Source organism: Strigops habroptila, chromosome 3, assembly GCF_004027225.2.
Source record: "Strigops habroptila isolate Jane chromosome 3, bStrHab1.2.pri, whole genome shotgun sequence".
Taxonomy (NCBI): Eukaryota; Metazoa; Chordata; class Aves; order Psittaciformes; family Psittacidae; genus Strigops; species Strigops habroptila.
The window spans coordinates 32,677,378-32,700,376 of record NC_044279.2 but is presented as its reverse complement, the minus strand read 5'-3'; the positions used below and the strand labels follow the sequence as shown (position 1 = coordinate 32,700,376).

The 22,999-nt window shown below is 38.4% G+C and overlaps 1 protein-coding gene across 2 annotated transcripts in view; it reads right to left on the bottom strand.

Moving 5' to 3' along the window:
* The window catches only part of ARID2 (AT-rich interaction domain 2), a 105,883-nt gene that overhangs the window by 10,367 nt on the left and 72,517 nt on the right, over positions 1-22,999 (bottom strand). For both annotated transcript variants that reach the window (XM_030479864.1, XM_030479863.1), the window contains 9 exons: positions 22,689-22,939; positions 21,431-21,527; positions 21,144-21,353; positions 20,592-20,759; positions 19,170-19,245; positions 15,547-15,681; positions 14,882-15,081; positions 11,629-14,495; positions 3,589-3,737 (listed from right to left, as the gene is read on the bottom strand). In XM_030479864.1, the coding sequence (XP_030335724.1) occupies positions 3,589-3,737; positions 11,629-14,495; positions 14,882-15,081; positions 15,547-15,681; positions 19,170-19,245; positions 20,592-20,759; positions 21,144-21,353; positions 21,431-21,527; positions 22,689-22,939 (4,153 nt within the window). The remainder of the gene's footprint in view (positions 1-3,588; positions 3,738-11,628; positions 14,496-14,881; positions 15,082-15,546; positions 15,682-19,169; positions 19,246-20,591; positions 20,760-21,143; positions 21,354-21,430; positions 21,528-22,688; positions 22,940-22,999) is intronic.

The window sequence follows — 22,999 nt, the reverse complement described above, 5'->3', positions numbered from 1 at the left end:
ATACCTGCCTCTTGCTGTTGGTCCAGACAGCCCACAGTAGGAAATGAAAATAAAATGTTTTACATGTATGTTGACTCAACAGCAAAAGTTGACGTTTCAGAGGATAGCAAGATGTCTTTCCATAATAAAGGGGAAGTCAATATGTACAGTTAAGCCTGGCACAAACCTATGAATAAATCCTGGCATGGATAAAGCAAATTTCATGGCATAAGTGAAACCCAAAATGTTGTTTAAAACATTTTATTCAACATGGCAAGGCTTTAGGAAAAATAAAGCTATTTAAGCTGTGTTGGTTCATTCATTGTATAATACATTCCGTGTTCAATCACTGGTCTAAACCGACTCCAATTTACTACCACTTTGCAGAGAAAAAAAAATGTTTTTCCTTAAAGAAATACCTGAACAGAGTAAGGAAAAAAAAAAAAAAAAAAAGGAAAGAAAAAGTACTAAGAATACATGAGAATATGGTCAGTTGTCTCATTTCCCACTTAATTTCTCCATCATTCTGTTCAGCTGCTGAACAGAACATTAATAGCTGACTTGACAGGCAGTGGAGATTCAATAGCATTTCCAATTTATTTTTAAATACAAAGCAACTCAAGAGCAGACATCTCCTGCCTACCTGTGAAACCAAATAGCAGCTTTTAATTTAAGCTGAATACAATCAGCAGTACTTGCAGACAGAGGAACTTCAAAGGAAAACACCTACTTTCTGTTACATCCTCAATGCAAAGTAGCATGCTGACTAACACCTTTTAGAGTCTTATCTGAACACATCTGCAAGCAGCCAATCATTACAACTATTTGCATAACTGGGCCTGACCCAGCTGTGGTCTTCAGACACTACTGAATCTGTAGTATCATTTCAAAATTTTGGTATAATGTTTCCTAATTCGGTTTTAAAAACCCAAACAGCAGAACCCACAGCCATGCCACTTGGAATGTTGCTGACCGCAGCAGCCAAGTTAGTGAGTAGGAAAAGAAACATTTTATTTATTCATATTTATTCTGATTCTCAGTAAAATGTTTTTGAAGGCCTTCACTGCCTTCTGCAATACATCCTGGAAGGGAAACTCAGTGCTAAATATTGTGAGAACTAAACTAAAGAACATGCTTAGAGAAACAGGTGCAAATACTGTATCAAATTTGCCTCCTGTCGTAATTTTCCAGTTAATGGTGAACAACATGAAAGACACACTGCTCTACCATTCTACTACAATGAACCTGCCTGCTTAATACCTAGGGAAAAAAATTGCTAAGCCATCATGAATGAAACCAAGTAGTGGATATGAAATTCACACAGACTAATGGCCCACCCCAAAGAATCTTCTTGTTTCCTGCTTAAATAACTCAATGAAAACAGCCAAGACTGAGAGTTATAAATAAAACAGTTACACTAGCAGGTGGCAATTCCAGATTTTTCTTTACGTCTGTTAGAAGCAGGATGCCTACAGGAGATTTGATGTTTGTTTTTTTAATCAGGCTGCTCAAGAAATATGAATAAACAACACACACTTGAGGAAGATGCTAACTTCACATTTTGGTTCTCTCTTCACCGCAGCGAACGCTGAGTATAACGCTTATCTAAACTGTTTTAAGGCTGGGACTGAAATAAATACTTGAAAAAGTGAGAGACAGCATAAGAACAAGAACAGTGTGTCACATGGAGTAAAATTTATCAGTGCAAAAATCTCTGAAGGCTTTTGAAAATAATGAAACTTAATCACGAACAAAAACCAATACAGTAAGTCAACAGGAGAAGTTAAAACAAGAGAAATAATACACTATATTTGAAATAAAATGTATAGATCAACTTGTAAAATATGGGCCACACAGCCCTTGAGTCTCAGGAAAAACTACTGGAATAATATTTTAAGACAAAGTTACAAGAACACTAATAATGTAAGGTAATCATAATTGTATTGTTCCTCTTCCTGCCCCAAGATTTGTCTGCACGTATTTACACCCCAGTTCACACGTGACATGGGCTTATTCCATGTTATTCACATGAGCTTATTCACCTCAGCTCTACATAACTTCAGACACAGAAGAAATTTGGGAACTAAGTTATGCTTCAAAACTGTAGTTCAGCAAACTCTTCAAGATGGTATAAATTGACAAGGCTTCTGCTACAAAACCGCCCCAGCTTCTCATTTCCACCTCAGTACAACCCACTCTTGTACCAACACAGGTGTTTATGCATCTATTATGCAGCCAGTAGAGTATGGCTCTACAGTTAAATTTATCAGCAGTAAAGGAATAAAGTAAAAAGTAAAGCTTTACATGCATTTTTTTTACATAGAGAAGTGTCACCTACCAAAGAAACAATAATCACTTCTTAGGTGAAAACAGGGAAATGATTCAAGAAGTGCCCGATCTCTACAGTACCAGTCAGAACCTTATCTCAGTTTCATTGACTTAAAGATCTTTGAATTTTCTTTGTAAGGAATGAAAGAAACAGAAATTGCACCTTTAGGGGTCTACAGGTTAACTGTCCTTCAGTATTCCTCTAAATCTGTTCAAATGCCTAATTTTCACCATTGGTTCTAAATATGTGAACTTATCCATCATTCCCCATGGCAGGGATGTTGGAACTATATGATCTTTAAGGTGCCTTCCAACCCAAACCATTCTATGATTCTGTGTTTCTATGATCATTTCATCCCAACCTTCTCAAAGTCTACACGTCCACTTTTTGCCAAATCATCTTTATGCTCGTGCTGTCTTGTCCTATAACAATGTTGTCCTTCAATGAACCCTTTTTCATGCCCTCCTATGTTACACAATCTTTCCCACTGTTCTCCAAGTTGCTATTTGACAACTACCTTTGTCTACTCAATCTGTACCCTCCCCTGAAAACTAAGCATATTCAAAAACCTGTTATTTTAAAAAAATCGGTGTCAAAACATACATATTGGTAACAAGGGTAGTATAATGTTTTCGTAAGTCTACATCCAAAAGTCTGATAGCTTGCTCCTCTCTTTGAAGGACATCAATAACAAATCAAGAAATTCTAATCATTGCTGTCTAGTCTTCAGGCTAAGCTTTCAATTCCCTTTTGTGACAATGGAGTCCCGTGGCACACAAATGGTATCATCATTACTGAAATTAGTCATAATCTAAATAAGACTTCAACCAGGACATAGAAGTGCAACACCCTGCCCTTGCAAAACTGGAAACACAAGAAAGATTAAAAGCTGAAAACAAGAAAATGTCAAGACATGATTTATAACTGGAGTACAGTAACTACTTTCATATTTGCAACACAGAACAAGCTTCAGAACTAGATTTTATTTTTTTTAACTTAACTACATGACAATATTTTAGTTATTACTTAAGAATCAATCTATTACAAGAAAGCCACATAATATTCCTTTTATGTTCTGAAGTGTAACTGAGAGCAGTTAAATGTCTTGCAATGCCCCATCTCAGCTTTGGCTTCCCTAACACTTTTCACTTTCTTCTTCCCACTGGCAAAGTATAAAGTAACTTAAGGAAACAGAATGGACAGAACTTGTAGAATCACCTTCTATATACACGCATCTGTTACATATTGGTAAAAGGTAGTTAAATAAAGGAGACATTTACTTTTTACAAGATTGCCACAGACACATGAAGTTCTGTCCAGGTTTTTTCATTTGCTCTGCATGCTGACTTGCTGCAGTGTATGAAGGCGGCTGCAAATTGATCTGCTGGCCCTGTACTTGCACTGTTGGTACTGACGTTGCAGGTGTGCTCTGTAGAAAAAGTTAAAACACAGTTTTAAACAGGGTTTATTTCAAGACTTGACATACAGTTTACTGTTTGTTCAAAGGTCTTTCATTTTACACTTTAATCCACCACAAGTTTTCAGATTTTAACACTCTGAACTCCAAAAAAGCATTAATAGACACAGTAACACAAGGGACATACAACTTTTACACCACAGTATTTATGCAGAAGCTTCTAATATTCAAATTCCGAAACCTCATGCCCAAATTCAAATACAGAATTACAACTGCAAAGGAATTGCTCAAGGGCAGTAGTGGAGTAAAGGACAGAATTATTTTGCAAAGGCTTTATTTGTTCTTTAAGGAAAGAAAAACACATGCAAATGCAAGAGGTTGTAACATCATCAGCACAGGGAGTAGTTCACTTTCCTATGTAAACGTAGGAGAAAATTCTGCTAAAAGAAGTAAAATGAGCACTGATACATCTAAAACTGCTTTATGTTCTTTGATGAAATGGTTTTATGTGCTGCACCTGTGGAATTCTGGAACTGCCATATTAGTACATATCAGCCTGTGTTACAGAGTGCATTAAAAGAAAAGGTAAACTGAACAATGCTGAAGAAATGATGAAAGACCAGCAGGCTCAAACTATGTCATACCATTTTCTCTATAAAACTTGGAAAATGATACAGTTCTTCAAGCTCCTGTAAAACCAGCCAGCACACGTACTTTTATACAGAACACCACATGCCTAGAATGCCTGAACATGCTACGTAACCCGTATACAATGAAATATAAACGTTTTGGAAAGGAAAAAGATGAAATATTGCATGGGAGCAAGGGTAACACGACACTTCTTTTAACAGTAAATAAAAATTATCTTAAAAGTGACCTAAAAAGAGATTAAAACGTAATCAAGTGTCTATGCTACTTCTTTTTCCCAATAACAGGTAACACTGGACTTCCCATTTCAGAATAGTATTTATGTCAGGATACTGTTTTTCTTCTTTCTTTTTTCCTGGAAGGCTCTGGCCAGCAAGAGGTTTATAAAGATGACTTACAATTAAAAAAAAAATAAAAAAAAATTAAGCTTTTGAATACTAGCTAGGAATGAAGAGTAACATCCTTTTCTTCCTTACTGTTAGAAAAGGAATGCAACACTCTTTAAAAAGAAACCAAACAAAACTACTTTCATATCTGTGTTTAAGAATATTCCAAAAGAAGCACTTTCAAATGTTGCACACAATACTCTGTTTACGTCTTTACAGCTGTTACTGAATAGCTTTAGACTTTAACTGTAAAGAAACAAACAATTAATTGCAACTTCTAACATTTCATTTGCATATTGATCTTGTGTTCTCTTCCTGCTCTTCTCTACTGGCACTGTGGACAACAGTCACTCAAGGCAACAAGTTAGTAACTATCACATATCATACAATGCTAACAACATGACCAAAGGGACAGCAAAAAAGCCTCATCAAAACCAAAACACTTCACATATCCAAGCTTAAATCCTGATAAAAATAACGCAAAACTCAGCAACTCCTGAACACAGCACAACTATTGTACAATGCCTTAATCTGTGTTAATAAAGGACTCCTCAGTCCATTAGCCATTGCTAATTATTTTGAACTCAGCAATGATCTTCATCTAAAGACCTCTAAGCTATTTTACAGATTGGGTAATGAATCTTCACAATTATCTTTTAACAAAAGGTAAACACAAGCAGAGTTTTTTAAGATCAGCATCCCTTTCACAAGGCATTTTTAGAGTGAAGCTGAAAGTAAAATAATCAAGTGTCAGCAGTACAGCTTGTTTTGCAATCTTCACTTGGCCTCCTGGTATCAATACTTTATTACGGTCTTTATGCGACTTTTTATCCCTATAGAACTTCTGTCTCATTTAGTGTGTTGGAAAGAAAGTGAGCTTACTGAATGAATTCAGTATTTCATTTAATTCTCATCATTCAATGTGTGGTTCATGCATTATTTACTCCATTCTAAGCAAACCCTGCAATTAATCCAGAATTATGAGTTTTTCCTCAAGGGTTTTTCTGGCAGGCTCTCCTACTGGTATTCAAAGGGTTTAATACCATCTCATTAAAAAATTGTTTATTTTAAACAAGGAAATCTGAGATATACAACACAAAATGTTACATGCTGAAAATGAAAGAGCACAGAGAGGGAAACAAATTTTCAGGACAAGAAATTAAATTCAGTTTCCGCTTCAATTTTTCCTACCTTTTTTTTTTTTCTTGGTGAGGAAAAAAAAAAAAGCCAAACTGATAAATTGAAATGTGCAAAATAATTGGTTTTGTTCAGAATTTTCTTATTACTGCTGTACTGCAAAGTATTTTTGCTTAAACTTGTAGCATGAGGCGGTTACACCTGCCATGTATTTTTAAGTCTAATCTCTTGCTTGCCTGTCAGCTGTGCTGACTGTATTTTAGAATCAACAGATAAAGCAGTTACATTTGTTTTCCTAGGTTTTATTTTAGAAATGTAAGTTCTATGATCGAACATCTCAAAGCTTTCCTCTTTTCTTTCAAGAGATAAGAAATACTGGTGATTTTGTTTTCTTTTTTTCCCTCCTCTATCTTTATGTATTGATTAAGCAATGCACGATACATCGGACATCACTAAAATTAGGTATAGTCTTCGTTTTTCAGAAGTCAAACTCCTTTTCTCCAGAAATGTACCTAAAAACACTTGCTATGTGCTACCTAGTTTACAGTACTGATATGCAAAGGTTATGTAAACTCACTTATTTCTTTAACATACAAAACTATGACAGACATTTAATATTTCCTAATGAAGTCTTTCTGGGAGATGTAATATTGAAGAAAAAATTCCCCATGGCATAAGGATTTCTTCCTCTAGCAAAAACATTTAATGATTCCAGGTTCCTCAAGAAATCAAACACCCAGTACTCTAGTACACTTGAAAGCACTTCGTGGCATCTTTTTGTAATCAGATTAGTCCTCTCCATTATATAATTTACATCTGCCACCGCTCAGCACTTTTCCAAGTCAGATCTCACTGGGTCTTGGGACTAAAAGGTACCTCTAAGCAGCATCACCTATCTCAGTAGGGTTTGCGCTGAGCTCTCAAAACTACATAAACAGAAACCCTTAGTGACTGTACAGTCTACTTACAGAACAGATACCACAGCCTACTTTTAATAAGCAGGAGATTCTGTATCTAGACTGGGTGACTTAAGATTGAGATACTGGGGGGGGGGGGGGGGGGTGTGGGGTGTGTGCAGGGAGAAAGTCCCACATGCTCCTGAAAACCAAGAGTGAAGCTAAGAGTTTTCTATTAACTAGAATGGACTGTTTACAAAAGATACTAATTTATTTTCATGCACAAGAGCTCCACCATTTGGGCACACAAGCTCCCTGTGTAGCAAGGATAAGAAATCCTATGGCTTGGAGCCAGAAATTATCTCCACCTCTATTTCTCAGAACAAATGGTGCCATTCCACTTATGTATTAATGGGTAACTTCATTTTAGCATGATCTGTACCCATTTTATTTAAAAGGCCTAGTGTGCCACCAGCAAGAGAACATACAGGACCCCAACATGATGGGGGTCCTGTTGACATGTAGAGAGCCATGCGCAGTTTAAAGGCATTAGGCTGCATTTTTTCTCCCACCATTAGTATAGGCACACCCACTGTAAATACATTTAACTCAACAATAAACAGTTAATTACCAGTAAAAATATTTTTAAAGTATCATAGGATTTACAGGTTGGTATTACAGAATTTTATGTTTAGCTTCACGATAATGAACATACCTAAAAAGTAACCTATAAGCTGAAAATTAGTACAGCAGGATTTGAGCAAGAGGGAGGGGAAAGGTGAATAGGTAGACACTAAAATATTTGTTCTGTTCGTGTTAGATTACTGAAGTTTAAATCTCCTTGCAGTAGTGTGTTTCACAAGTGAAGAGCAATAAAAGCACAGAGATTCTGTATTTCAGTACTTCCAGCTGAGAAACTCATTTGCTCTGTGGGTAGGAATGAATTACACCTCCTGGAGCTACACACCTGCTTTCTGGTTCATGGTAATTCTCAGCTTCCCAATCAACAGAAAGCAGGAGCAAATAGTTGAGGCAATGCTCACATAGTTTTTGCCACCTGAATTTCCACACAAGCACATTTCAAGTGGGCAGCCTTAAGAGAAATGGGTGCGCATTGTTTATGCGGGGATGACAAGGATGAGCAGGGAAGTGTTTACTTTAAAAGCCAGATAAGGCAATTTAAATCAGATTTGCTCACTTCTAGGAACTTGGCATGAAATCAGAGCATTCCTTCAAAACACACACCAACTGAGAGAAACCAACATGGTTATGTTCAACAGATGTTTTGGAGGCGTTTGAAGAGGAGTAAGAAAAAGTAGAAGAGAAAAGGAAGTATACAGGTAGGCAATTGCTCATTCCTCTCTTTTTCATCCACTGGTCCAGCACAATGCCTCAGGAAACCAATAATCTAGGAACAAGGAACACAAAAATAAAAGAAGCCAAGAAAGTGAAGTGCCCATTCTGTCTCCTCTCAGACTACCTTTCCTGAGCTTACAAAATAGATGGAGATAGAAGGAAAATTGCAACACTGTGTGTATCACATGTTCCTCTTCTGGCATAACCCATATGCCCACAGCCCAATTTTTTATAAAAATGCAAAAAATAAAATGAAAAAATCTTTAAAGTCAGTATATATGTAGTTATTTTTCAATGAGTTCTGCTGAGGTGGACGCTTAACATGGAATCATCACAGGTTATACACAGACAACACCTGTACTTGTCTAACTGGATTTCAATAGTAGTATATGCCATTTGTGGCATATACAGCTCAAGTATATAACTGCCATTATTTTAGTAGGCCATTAAAATCAACATCTTTCCCCCCAAGCATATAGTACCAGCTTATTTCAAACTACCATTCATATATCATAAAGCAAATCTTAACTTTTACATTCCCTTAAGGATTATTTCACTCTTTTTCTTGTTTTCCTTAGTTTTCATGTTGCTGTTCCCTTCCTCCCCTATTTGTCTTATCTTCAGTTCAAGCGTCTTCCCTTTCTCCTCTTTACAGTTCATGACAGCTAATCATGCTGTAGCTGCATAAGCAATACTCTCCTCCCTCTTCTGTCCTCTACATCTCCTTTTCCAGCCTTCCTGTTGGGTTTTAATTTTATTACAATTTTTCTTCTTCTATCCCTTTCTCACTTCTCTGAAATACAAGCTCTAGTTTAAAATAATTTTTAAGATGACAAGAAAACAGGAAATCACACACTAACAGCTTCAGCAGCTATATAATTTTGCCATAGCTAATACCCCCTATTCCCTGCCCCTCACCATTTTTCTCCACTGGATTGTATTTATAATAAATTTCAAACTGTTTGCAGAAAGAGCCATGTTCTCCCATTTCTTCTGCAAGACAGCCAGTACAAATTAGGTACTGCAGAGAGGATAAAACAATGCTGATGCTCAAGTGAAAAGGTGTTCCTGAGCTGCTGCCTTCAAAAAGTCAGGGACAAGAAGCTGCTTATCAAACAAGTAAGACTCTCAAAATGGGAGGGAGAAAATCAGAGATTATATAGGGCCTAACCACAAAGAAGTCATCAGTAAAACTCACACTGAGCTCATCTTAGTATTTCTGGATGTCTTAAAGATACTCCTAAAAGCAGACTCAATACTGGAAAGGCTTAACATCTGCTTTTCCAGAAAAACAATGGCTACTGCAGCTGCTCAGCAGCCTGGGGAGGAAGGGAGCAGGAACAGCTGTTTCAGTCCAACACATTAATTTTAAAGGAGCAGTAAAGATCCTTAAAGATCTTACGCCAAACTATGATGTTCGCTATATCCGAACAAAGTACTATAAAGTGGGTTCTACTGTAAGTCAGCAATTAGCATTATTGTGATAGACATGATTCACGAATAGCTATTTGTAATGGTGAAGGCAATCAGCTATCAAATTAGATCGTTCACCAAGATCAAAACTAATTAACTCCTCTTCTTCCACATTCCTGTAATTCTGAAGAAAGGAAGGGCATCCTGCAGACAGAAGAATAAGCCAACTTCCCTAGAAGTAGATGTTCAACCAAGATACTTTAATCTGCAAGTTTGTTCTGAATGGCAAACCCAGCTGGCAGCATTTCTGTTTGTACAGGTAATGGAAAATGTAAGAACTATTAATGATCGTGATATTAGCGATCGTGATAATAGTGTAAAAAAAGAGATTATCAGCACAGAAAATATTTTTTTTTCTTCCCCTCTATTATCACGATACATGTTATCTAATACAAATGAAAGTTAACTGTATTACTCCCCTCTTCTCAAAAATCTCAAAGTCTGATAGTTCAGTAGCTGTTTGAGACATAACTGAAAATTTTTGTCAGTCACATGTCCCGGGAATAAATAACCACAGATAATATTTATTCCATTCCAGAGACATAGCCATACCAGTTTCCATTTCAGCCAAATCCTCAGCAAAGCTGTAACAGAAATTCAAGCTGTGTAACAGCTGAAGACCACTCACTGTAAAAAGCAAGGCATAGCTAATATAGCCACACTACAGAAAATCTAGTGAATTGTCCCTATGCTGCAACACACGCTTTCATTTTGGCCAAATCATTTCTAGTAAGAACAAAGATAAATAACTTATCAGAAAAACAGAGATATCTGAAAAAAACCTGGAGTGAAAATTTACAAGGAGCTCAAAGACATTTTAAAGAACATAACTTTGTATGGTGTGGCATTTAAAAAAGTAAAGCATACAAAGAAAGAAAACTTATTAACTGTTAGTCCTGGTTTCTGACAACTAAATGAAGGAAAGTCAAAAGAGCTTTCAGCAGAAGCTTGACACAGAAAAAGAAGTTGCACCAGCCATCACTTGTCGAATTTTCAGTTCTAGCTTGGTTTAAGCCCATAAAGTCTACATCTGCTATCTCATCAAAAACAAACCGACCAACCAGCCAAACAAGGAAGATAAGAACTAAAAGACCTGTTTTACCTCAAGGTCAAAATGCGCTAATGTACACTCAAGACTTCATTTCCTCTCTCTGGTCTGTCACAACTCTGTGACTGCCAGACCTCCTATTCTATTCTTTTTGTTCCTATTCAGGTTAGGAATGCTTTCTGGAGAGGGATTTTCTGTCCAGGTACAAAACTGAAATCTAGAGACTGCAATAATCTCAAATGTTATTATCTGTACTTATTAATACTCATAGAAATGATGGCCATAACCTCATTTCTAGTACAGTGTTAAGGAATAACCCACTCCCAAATGGTTAAAAAACACTGATCAAGGAAAAAGAACAAAAGCCCTCTCCAAAGTTTGTCAAACAGAAGAAAACCCCCCAGCAATGCTTGTTTTATCAATAAACATTACAAATATTTTGTAATAAACAAGTACAAATATTTCAACAAATTTACAAGACAACACTTGTCTTGTAAGTCCTGACTGCAGTGAAACCCTGGAAGCAAGCCTTCGAAGACCACCTTTAAATGCAAGCCAGATGCAGCTGCAGTGTTTAACTTGCAATAAAACATTCAACCCTCCATAAGCAATGACCAAGAATAAAAGCCAGAACAATACTGACATTTCTACCAGACCATGCAACAAATCATTCTTGTTTTCAGAACAGTTAATGCTTTAAGGAAGAAATCAGTGAGCTGAAGTTCTTTCCTTACTGTGTATTATCAAGCTACAAACTATTTTAAATTCCACTGTTGTCACTGACACTGAAGAAGTATGCAAACTATTAGAACTTTAGTGCATGAAAGAACAAAACCCATAATTTTGTGAATATTTTAAATACTATGCAAGAGAGAGAGTTCACATTTTCACCCGCATTATTTCACAGCATTAGTCAGAATCACAGTTAGAATTAACATAAAAAGAACACAGCAACATACCTGTGTGACCATGCTTTGTATATACGTGGTTGGATGCTGCTGCTTTTGTTGAACAGCACTTTCTATTGCTACTTTCGCTACAGTGCTTGGATCCGCTCCAGCTGGCACAGCAACCATAGTTGCACTGCAACCAGCATTGTTGGGGTCACTGATTGTAACAATTCTAACTCCTACTTTATTTGGAATTCCTGGAACAGTTTCCCTGTCATTATCCTCTGCTGGCCTCTTTACAGTTTTGCATTCTGCTGTGCCATTAGTAGACCGAACTTCGGATGACAGGGTAGACTGGGACACTCTAGGTCCTGAGTGTGGAACTGCTATGATTTGATGCCCCTGTATAACAGAGGCTGTAGATTGTGGTGAGACAACTACACTTGGGCGTTGCTGAGGCACATCTGAATTCAAACTTGAAGCTAGAGGTCCATTAGGTAAATCAGTGTTGGTACCACTAAGTTGCTGGGTTAACAGTTTTGCAGCCTCCTGTGTACCGCTTACAACAGGTGAACTACTCAAAGTTAATACAGGCCCATTAGAAATTCTTTCCCCTTGATCACCTTTGGCAGTATCTTGCTGCGTGGCATCCAAATTCCCTTGTTGTTCCACTGAAGATATCTCACCATTTCCTACATGATTGGAAGTTTTGTGATTTGGAATGTTTTTGCTCAAATGAGAACCATCTCCTTTATCAAAATCACAGATTCCATTAACTAGGGGCTTCTTCAAATCACTTTTAATTTCCTGTGTGTCCATTTGTTCAAAGTTCTGCTTTCCAGGAGCTCCATTCTCACCCATTTCTAATGATGGCCCATTACTGACTTGTGAGCACTGATTGGCCTCATTCTGAGTTTTCCCTGAGTTAGAAGGAGGTAGACTGGAGTCACTATACTTTCTCCCATTTAAAAGACTTCCCACCTGCATTTCATTTTCTTTTGCATCCCCATTGCTGGTGTTTGCAGCTCCTCTTCGGCAGGAAGGATTCTCCATAACTTCAATTTTACGTTCATGAATGTGTAAACCTGTTGCTTCCTTTGCTTCTTCCTCCTTTTGGCAAATTATTTTATCACCTTTGAATGGGGGAGCAGCAGTACACTGTGATTGTCCAGCTGAAGGTGCTTGAGTAGCTGGAAGTGTTTGCACCTGTAGCCCAACTCCTGTCTGTGCTCCACTCACTGTAATTCCTGCCGGAGCAATGATTTGAGTTGCATTTCCCTGACTCACAGTTGCAGTAGCAAAACTCGTATTTGGCACAACTGTTATCGTAACCTGGTTGCCAGTAGTCCCTTGGAAAATAGTTGCTGGGCTGTTTGAGATCAACTGGCCTGGCAATATCTGTAAATTAGAAATGGGTACGGTTTGTACTGCCCCTTGGGGCTGGATTGCACCCGGGACCAGCTGAACATTTTGCTGTCCAACTAGCAGCTGCTGAGCTGGAGACTGTCCTTGCACTCCAAAACCTGGTGCCTGGTTATTGGCCATCTGATAAACCACCTGAGGGCTAGGAGCTCTTGCATTGTTAGGTGGAGGAATCTGTGGAGCTGGGAGTATAAGCTTCCCCCCTGGAGTGGAGGGGCCTCTTTTCGGAAGAAGCAGTTGTTTTATTAGACTAGACTCACCAGAGTTAGGCTGGCCAACTCCTGTATTAGCTTGTTGTGACTGAACTTGCATTTGCATCGGTTGTTGTACCTGTACCTGCTGCTGTGATGATGCTGGTGAATGTTGCTGTTGCTGCTGCTGCTGCCTCTTTACAGAAAGCATCTGGCTGACAGTAGGAGGGGGTCCTTGTGACTGAGGAGTGGAAGATGAAGATGACATAACTGTAGGGACTTGATTATTTGTAACCGGACCTGGGGATGGTGAAGAAGATGGAGTAATGTTTGGCTGTCCAGTCAACTGGACAGCTTGACCAGCGGGAATAGAAGCTGGATTAGCAAGCACTATCTGATGAATGGCTGGTGCATACGTTTGACCTTGCTGAGCTGGCTGGCTTACGATCACTACGCTTTGCTGGGACGGTGGTGGAGGCTGCTGCTGTGGCTGCATGGGCTGCTGTACCACGGCAGGTGGAACTTGCTGAGACGGCAGAGGCTTTGGTGCAATGTTCTGAAACCCTCCCCTAGATGTCGGTGGGTTCTGGACACCTGCAATTGTAACCACCTGCCCAGCTGCTACTTGGAAATTCTGAACTGTGGTGGCAGAAACAATGTTAGACGCAGAGGTTGTGACATACTGCTGTGGTGCTATGATGACTGTATCTTGTTGCTGGTTACCAGCAGAGGACTGCTGAGATGATGTCTGCCCAGGTTGTGATGATGTGCTGATTAGATGTTGACCCTGTGAAACTGCTGAACTGCATGCTGGTATGTTTTGTACTCTGCCAAATATATGACCCTGAGGTACAGCTTGCTGAATTACCGTAACAGGAGTGCCTGAAGGTATCTGTCCTGGTACCATTGCATGCAGTGGAGACTGTTGTTGAATTACAGGTTGGTGGTGAAGCAACGTCTGAGAACTAACAACAGTAACAGACGGCTGTTGTCCTGTAGTGCTGTAATTTTGATTAGAAGCTTGCGGTGCTCCTCCTACAGCAATAGTAACGGGAACTGCAGACTGGGGAACAGAGCTCTGTATTACTGTGGCCTTCACTACTTCACAAGATATTGGACCTTTATTCTGTATAACAGTCATTGGAGCATTCTGTTGCTGCTGTGTATGAATAGAAGGATTTTGTGGAATTCTAGAAACAGTCTGTGCCACAGTGTGAACACCTTGAATTGGAAAAGACATCTGTGTCGCTGTCAAAGTTGAAGATTGGTTAATAGGGGTCCTCTGATAGGGATTTCCTACGCTTGGTAGCCCATGCGGGATTCCTGTTGAAATAAACAGAGCAGAAGTTCGGAAGCAAAAATTATTTCAAAACACATTAACATAACAAATTTTTTAAAACCCAAGGCTTGAATTTGTAAATCTGTATGAAGCAGTTTCTCTTCTCAGCCATACTGCCTTGGAATTAATGGTGCAGCAATGAGGGCTTGACTGCTGACTGAGAAGTTTATGGATTACACACCAGACACTAAGATGAGATACACGTCAAATGTAAGTATATACTGCAACACTACTCCTAACATTATTGAATAAAATCAATTAAAACATGTGGCCTTGACTTCCAACACCTCAAAGTATTTTCAAAAGCTTTAGTCTTTTATCATCATTTCAGATCAGTGCAAAATACTTGATATTTAATTAATTTAAAAACCTGCTGGCGAAGGAGACGAAGACACGTCAGGAATAGAATCAACCCGGACAACTGGGGTAGACGAAGTTGGTTGCTGCTGATAGTACATCTGAATGGGAAGTGGTATAGCTCTCCTTTTCACTCCTACCACATGTATATGTGCTTGACCATTGTTACTTGGATCTTCTACTCTCTTCACTGTATGATTTGGAAAGACGGTTCTGCCGAACACAACACAAATCTATGTTAATAAACACAGTAACACAACCCTCTTACAATGTTTTTGTTTCAAATAACTGCTCTTGTGCGCAGATTAACTGCCTGCATCTTTGTAATACAGCAGGATTTTCCAATTGTATCTGAGTATTCATCACTGGGGACCAGCAAGCCCACCAGATGGTTGGCCAAGACCTCACACAAGCTAAGGGAAAATGACAATGCCTCCAAAAACTACTTTGGAAAGAATTAAAAAGACCACAAGCAGAGAAGTAACCCTATCAAAGATCCTGAAATAGAACTAAATAAAAGTAAACAAACTCTCTAAACATTTGTTTCAATTAAAATTCTAAAACTGGATGTTTTTCAAACTGAACTCGGTAAACCTCTTCTTAAAGAAATTTAAAGCTACAGGTTAGTATTAAGCACATACAATTACTTCTTTATTGTTGCACAGATTTTTGTCTTACCGCAGACATTTATAAAATCCAGTTGATGTTAGGATTCCACCTCGAGCTAATTTACTACAGGTAGAGAGGTATTCGGAGTACATTTCTGCTCGAGAGACTGAGCAATCAAGATTCACCTCAAAATGCGCATTCAACCTGACGATGAAAAAATAAACTATGAAGCAAAATACAGAGGGAATACTTTTCAAAGGGTTGTTAAAACACTTCTATCTCTATCACAGAGACTTTTGAGACCTTGTCACAACATGGAAAATAGCATTTTAGTATACTGTCTTGTCAAATGTTTGTTCCATACTTTCACCTTCTCACTGCTTATGATTCAACACATAGGACCTCTAATGCATGTAGTTTTACATGCAACATCTTATTTACATATGCAAATAGTCTCTACACATGCCTTTTTTTATTGTATATTCAGAAACAAACCCCCCAAAAAAATGCAGTTTGGTGACATCTCCTCCTCACAGCTCTGTTCCTATTCCTTAATGATTCTGTGTTAGCAAAAGATGGACTGAATGGTAGCTAATCTTTCGACAGAAATTTCAATCAGAGGTGAATGTCTGTATGCCTAGTGTTCAATTTCCAGGTAAAGCAAGTATTTGTATCTTCTACAGACTCTCCACAAACACAGAGACCATCCAACCCCCAACCAGGAAGCTCTGAAAGAAGGAAATATTTTCTATCAATTTAATTTTCTTTCTTCCAGATCTGTTATTCCAATGCAGACATATGGGAACAGTTTATCCTCAGCAGCAAATGGAGGTAAGTAACAACTCTCACACAATGTTCAAATACCAGCACCAGAATATAGGCTCAGACAGAATAAAAATATTTATTTAATTGTCTGCATTTACTATAGGGTACTAACACTTCGGAACTATAGTGCATTCTCCTTTGTAGAGTCCTATACTCCCAAGATAACCAGATGGTTCAGAAGAGAAAAAGCAGATGATTACGTTCTTTAAATTGTGTTCTCTCATAGCCAGTAAAGAGTGAGTATAATGCCATTTCTCCTGCAGCTGAGTCACAATTTTATTATTAAAAAAATTGAGATCACACTGTATAACACAAAGGCTAGCTATTAATTAAGCTTCGCACATCAGACAAGTGACTGTCCAGCTGGGTATGTCGTATTAGGCTGACACACTATAACTGGTACCAGCAAACTGAAGATATTCAGGACTTGTGATGATGAAACGGGATCTGCGATTAGCACTTCACTGACACACACACTTACCTTACAAGGACTCCTACTCAGGCTAAGCTGGCTAATAATATACCCAGGAAGGTCAGTGTAAATACCTTGTCTTTCTGCTGCTTCCAAGAGATAGTAACTTTTCTAAATTCTACTGCTATGATTTACTCATTTTCCCATTTCTCTCAATAGGAAGCAATGACTAAAACAAACCATGAAAATTCACATGGATTTAAGACACTCCACATTCGCACTGATGAAAATGTCTGGCAGAGGCTACTCCTCTGCTTTCAATTTGTCTTTTGTTTGTTTGTTTTGGCAGCACAGCTAGTATTTAAGGAGAATTTTCAGCACTAGATGTTGATTTTTATTTTTCACTAGCTCCTATCTAAGACTAACCTAAGACTAACCAGAAGACAAAATAGAAGCATTCAACACTGACAGCTGCAGAAGCACACAGAATCAGAAACAAAGCAGACATTCCAAATCTTCCTGATATAACGCTCTGTGGTTTGCTTCAGTATTTTCTGTCACGCAGTTGCAGCATGGTACCTCCATTTTAACAGACAAAAATTCTATGTTACGTTTTATACAGAGTGCAAATTTCACCTTGCCTACAACTTTATGACTAACATAGCTAGATGTCCAGTCCTCTCTACAGTTAATAGAGAGAAGGTGGCACCAGAAGGTAATTCATGATCTCATCAGAAACTAGGCAGGTGAAGGCAATTCATTTTACTATTGGGGGAATCTCCCACTCCATTAAAAAATGCCCCAGAAAACTAGCTTTGGCTAGAGATCAGCTTGCAGATCGCTAAACTGAGCTGTGGTGATTCCAACTCCAGGTATCCCTATCCGAATGTCTAAATGTGAAATGTCTCAGTCTTTCAACAGTGCACATTAGTAATACTTTGCAGTGTGCAAACAGAAGCATGGTAACATCATCAGTTGACCAACAGGGATCCGCAACACTTCCCTCATACAATCAAAGTTTTGCTGGAAGTATAAGTAAAACTTATACTTGACGAGAAGCTTAACACGAGCCAGCAGTGTGCGCTTGCAGCCCAGAAAGCCAACCGTATCCTGGGCTGCATCAAAAGAAGCGTGACCAGCAGGTCGAAGGAGGTGATCCTGCCCCTCTACTCTGCTCTCGTGAGACCTCACTTGGAGTACTGTGTACAGTTCTGGTGTCCTCAACATAAAAAGGACATGGAGCTGTTGGAGCAAGTCCAGAGGAGGGCCACGAGGATGATCAGGGGCTGGAGCACCTCCCGTATGAAGACAGGCTGAGAGAGTTGGCGCTGTTCAGCCTGGAGAAGAGAAGGCTGCATGGAGACCTCGTAGCAGCCTTCCAGTAACTGAAGGGGGTCTACAAGAATGCTGGGGAGGGACTCTTCGTTAGGGACTGTAGTGGTAGGACAAGGGGTAATGGGTTCAAACTTAAACAGGGGAAGTTTAGATTAGATATAAGGAAGAAGTTCTTTACAGTGAGGGTGGTGAAGCACTGGAATGGGTTGCCCAGGGAGGTTGTGGATGCTCCATCCCTGGCGGTGTTCAAGGCCAGGTTGGACAGAGCCTTGAACCACGTGGTTTAGGGCAAGGTGTCCCTGCCCATGGCAGGGGGGTTGGAACTAGATGATCTTAAGGTCCTTTCCAACCCTTACGATTCTATGATTCTATGATTCTAACTAAATCATGACCTAAAGCACTAAGCTTTGACAAGTTTTACCCACGTTATCTTAAAGGCCCTCAGTCTGATCAGTAATACAACAGATGAACACATGAGCTGTGAAGCAGCAGGGGTGGAAGTGTCTATCATGAACCAATTATTACAAATATTTAGAAGGTGAGTAGATTTACATAAAGTCAAACAGCTCAGAAAGATCATCCTCAGTCTACATGAGAACCACAGGCAGAAGAGTCTCTCTCTAAATATCTGAGAACAACAATATTAGCTGAAAGCAAACGAATTTGGATGGAAAAGGCTCTGACCCCCTTTAACTTGAGCAACGTTCACAATGACCACGAGAGTTTTGCAGGGCCTAGCTTCAAAATTTGGTAACAACTTTTATATTAGTGCAGTAATACAGGAGCACATTACCAGATGAAAACACTCATGAAACAGATAATGCTGCTTGACAACTTACGAAAATAGTCAAGATCAGAGTTAAAAATCAAATTAAATTCTATTCTAAGAGAAAACTAATTTCAAGTATCAACTGTCAAAGAGTGAATGATCTGCTTGTTTTCTTTCATACTTGTTCAAAGCAGTGACAGAAATGTTTTGCTTTACACTTTTCAGAAATATGAGTCTAATAGTAAATAGAAGCAAGCTAGAAAATTCTGTGACATATGAATACAGGCATTTTTCTTAGTTTTTCTTCTTCATTAAAGTATTTGAATAGAACTATACCACTACAGAACTTACCACTGACATGCAAATTTCTCGCTGTCTATCTCTACTATTCCTGGTGGTGGAGCAACATGTGGTGCTGTCCTAGAGGCTGGGGAGAATGAGGGGAAGAAAAGAAAGAAAAACAGAAAAAACTTGCTGAAACAATTTTTTGTTCTTCTGAATGAAGCACTTCATGCCTTTCACTGGTACAGTTTCTCTTGTGTTTATAAGCAAGGATGGATCCAGCTAAGGCAAGTCACAAAGGTGCACTAAGCAGACTACAGATTTGCACCACAATTCACCCTTGTGAAGCAGGGCATGCCAAGGCCAGAGCCACCACTAAAGTGCAATCATATGTAAGCACTTAGTGAATGACTATTTCAAGTACTGAGGATGATTTAAAATTGGTGCAATACTTCACCGAACAGGAAAAATACACAGCCATTATTTTTCCAATTCCTAAGGAGAAATAAATATAATGTAAAGAATTTGGCTGCTCAGAAAAGCCGTGGATGCCAACCCCTGCAAGTGTTCAAGGCCAGGCTGGATGGGGCTTTAAGTAACCTGGTCTAGTGGAAGGTGTCCCGGCCCATGGCAGGGGGCTTGGTACTAGATGATCTTTATGTCCCTTCCAACCAAAACCATTCTATGATTCTATGATATTTCTATTCATTCTTGTCCATCCCCTCAGTTGCATTCTTTTCCAGTCACTTTCACTGTGGTACGCTTACAGAAGCAAACTAACGTCAGTAGTAATGGTTCATTCTCCATTTTCCCCAGCACAAATAGCTGTGTTCCATCTTGTGTGCACTTGTGGTACACTGCTACGTCTTCTAATCAGGAAAGACGGAATGAGGTACATATGCTATTCCCCCTAAGAGTTAGCTGTGCCATCCACTTTCAAAGTGCCAGTATTTAACCTCAAAATAAAACCGCAAAAAATAATCATAATTAAAATGTAATTTACAACTAAGAAAAACACTTTAAGCTTTAAACATCACAAGAAGCTGTTCAGCAGCTTCAACAGAGGCATGATTCTGTGTGTCTATCTCATCTCTGCAGCTCTATCAAATACTACATGCTACTGCTTACTGCCCAATAATATTCTGTGTAAAACACAATATAAAACGGACTTCTGTTTCTCTGCAAATTGGTAGAAAAATCTAGAATGGATGCTTTTTTCTTTCCACTGAGCAAGTTATAAGGAATGTATATAACTTTCAGTAAAAAAGCCCTAAAAAATATAAAGATTCTTTCAAAGCTTGTTTCACAACAGTTTTGGCTAACATAGCTTTATATTTGCTTTGTGCACAAGTGTCTGAAAAAGATACCATATGTTATGCATAACTCTATACTTATTTATGTAAATTCATCAGAAACCTACAGAAGACAAAAATCATATATGCCATATAGGAAATTTGGTAGAAGAGTATGTTCTCTTCCAGTGATACTAACCTGGGACACCTGTTGCATGGGCCTGTGAAGAACCATGATCCATTACTTGTGGTCTGACATCAAGTACTCCTTGCTGGCTAACGCACTGATGTTCAATGAGTTTTACAGCAGTAAGTGCATCGGATCCAAACATCTGGATGTCCATAGAAACCAGACATACTAATGTATCTAAAGCATTAAATGTAAAACCAACAATGACATTAGGACAAGACAAATGAATGCTGCTGGGACATACTGATTTGTTTTAAAATTGCCACGTGTTGAAAGAAAACAAGCCTCTGCATGCTTCTGCAGATTTATTTTTATTAACCACACTTCATGGCATAAAAAAAATAGAAGACTTCAAAAGTTTTAGCTGCCCTAGTAATTAGCATCATTAATTTCTTGAGGACACAAAGCACAGATTTTAGTGAAACTTCCTATTCTAATAGGAATCCCTAAGCTGCACACACACATACAACCAAGCCACGTTTTTAACCATTGAACATGATATATTAAGTCTCTTTTTTCCCTACATAAAAAAAAGAGTAATAGATTTTTCTTCTCCCTTACCTATGCTCTTCTCCACTTTAGCAATCTTTGAGCAGGCCACTTCTCCCATTTCTGTGAGCATATATAGCACCTCAAGTGCTGAGATTACAAGCAGCACATCTGGTAGTGTGAGATGACATATGATCTCTTTATAGGATTCTTGATCCACATATTCACAAATTAAGACACCATTATCTTCAGCCTTACAAAGATTTGCCAAGATTTCCATGCCTGAAGAACAAATGCAGAACAGTTTGAAACAGCAATAATTACAATTCTAATACAACAAGAATAGCTAGGGATCTTACCTCTCATTTTTAAAAATCTATCCCTTGACATGAGGCATTTTGTAACAGTGTGAAACATTAGATGAGTAGTTTTGAAATCAACAGGATCCAAAAGAAGCTGATGAGAAAGGAAAAAAAATTAACAACATTATCCATATAGTGATAATGGCTCCAATCCTTAAATCTGCATATCAAAATGTAAGATTCAGAAGCATTTAAATGCAGCACATGTAAATGATACTTGCGTTGATAAAAAGAGAACCTATGAGCTTTTTACTGTAGCTAGCATTTTGAGCCCCCTCCTCCTTTTCTGCTTCTTTTGAGCCCCCTCTGCTTCTTTTCTGCTACTCTGAAGCAGCCGCCTAATGTATAGTTTCCAGGGCTCGGAATAAGGAAAATAACTTTATTCCCAGGCAGTCAACAGTGTACACAAATACATTCCAGTATCCAACAAAGAACAGAACCTGAATGAATAACCACAAACATTCCTTCTCAAATGCTACCACAAACATTTGTCCTATTTCTATCTACTTCTGCTTCTCAATCATGACCTCTCAGACATTATAATACATAACGTTCTCTCTTATTCAAGACAGGCTGGATGCATGGTAAATGCAAACATCTTTTTTTCAATATTCAGCAGCAGACCAATAGTTCAAGTCTCATTCTCTGAGAGTACCCAATTTTACTTAACTGTTATATTTTAAAATAAGAAATACCTGAACATATCTACCTATAAAATCTATACAATTTATCTGCAGAATGATATGACATATTGCAATAGTGTATTTCATTATATTCAAATCTCTTCGAAAAGGATGCCTCCTATGATTCAGGCTGTATACCCAGTAGCGTATGACTAGTTTACTGGTGCCCACTGCACATGACATAAACCCCTCTAGTACCCCCTTTCTCAAACGTACTAGTTTGAAGTTATGACTAACGGTTATAATTATAAAATGAAGATGCTAGTGTACAGTCTGCAGAATTTGACTAACTTCCTTTCTTCTCTCTGGGAAACTAAACTGAAAATTACACACTATGAATATCTTCTATCTCCCTATACAATCAGTCTTCTTCATGTGATTCCATTTTAACAAAGTGACACATACATTTTGTAATTTTGTTTTGGCTCTGAACACTTGTTTGAAAATTGCTATTCACAAATTCAGAGAATAATTTATTTCCTGATTCATCCAATGATCAAGGAAAAAAATTAACACTAACGTAAGGCTTTTATCAAATTATATTTTAATTGTTCTGTTTTGAAGCACATTACCTCTGCTGCAATATTTCCCAGAGTGTCAAGCCCCAACTGCCGTAGAGAAATAAAGTGACTATGAGCAGAAAGTAGCAGGAACCGAAGACAGGTACGATTAGCTGCCAAAAGTTTAACATTTCCCTCTTCAAAAGAAAGATTACGTAAAATCACTGCGATCTGAAGTACCCGCTGCCCTTCAATATCATTAATGCCCAATTTGCGAGGTGGATGAAATAAGGATTCCCAAATCCATTCTTCTGATGGAATATCTACAAAGTAAACAAATAACTTTTAGTACTTCCTTTGCTATATTTACCAACAGTATATAT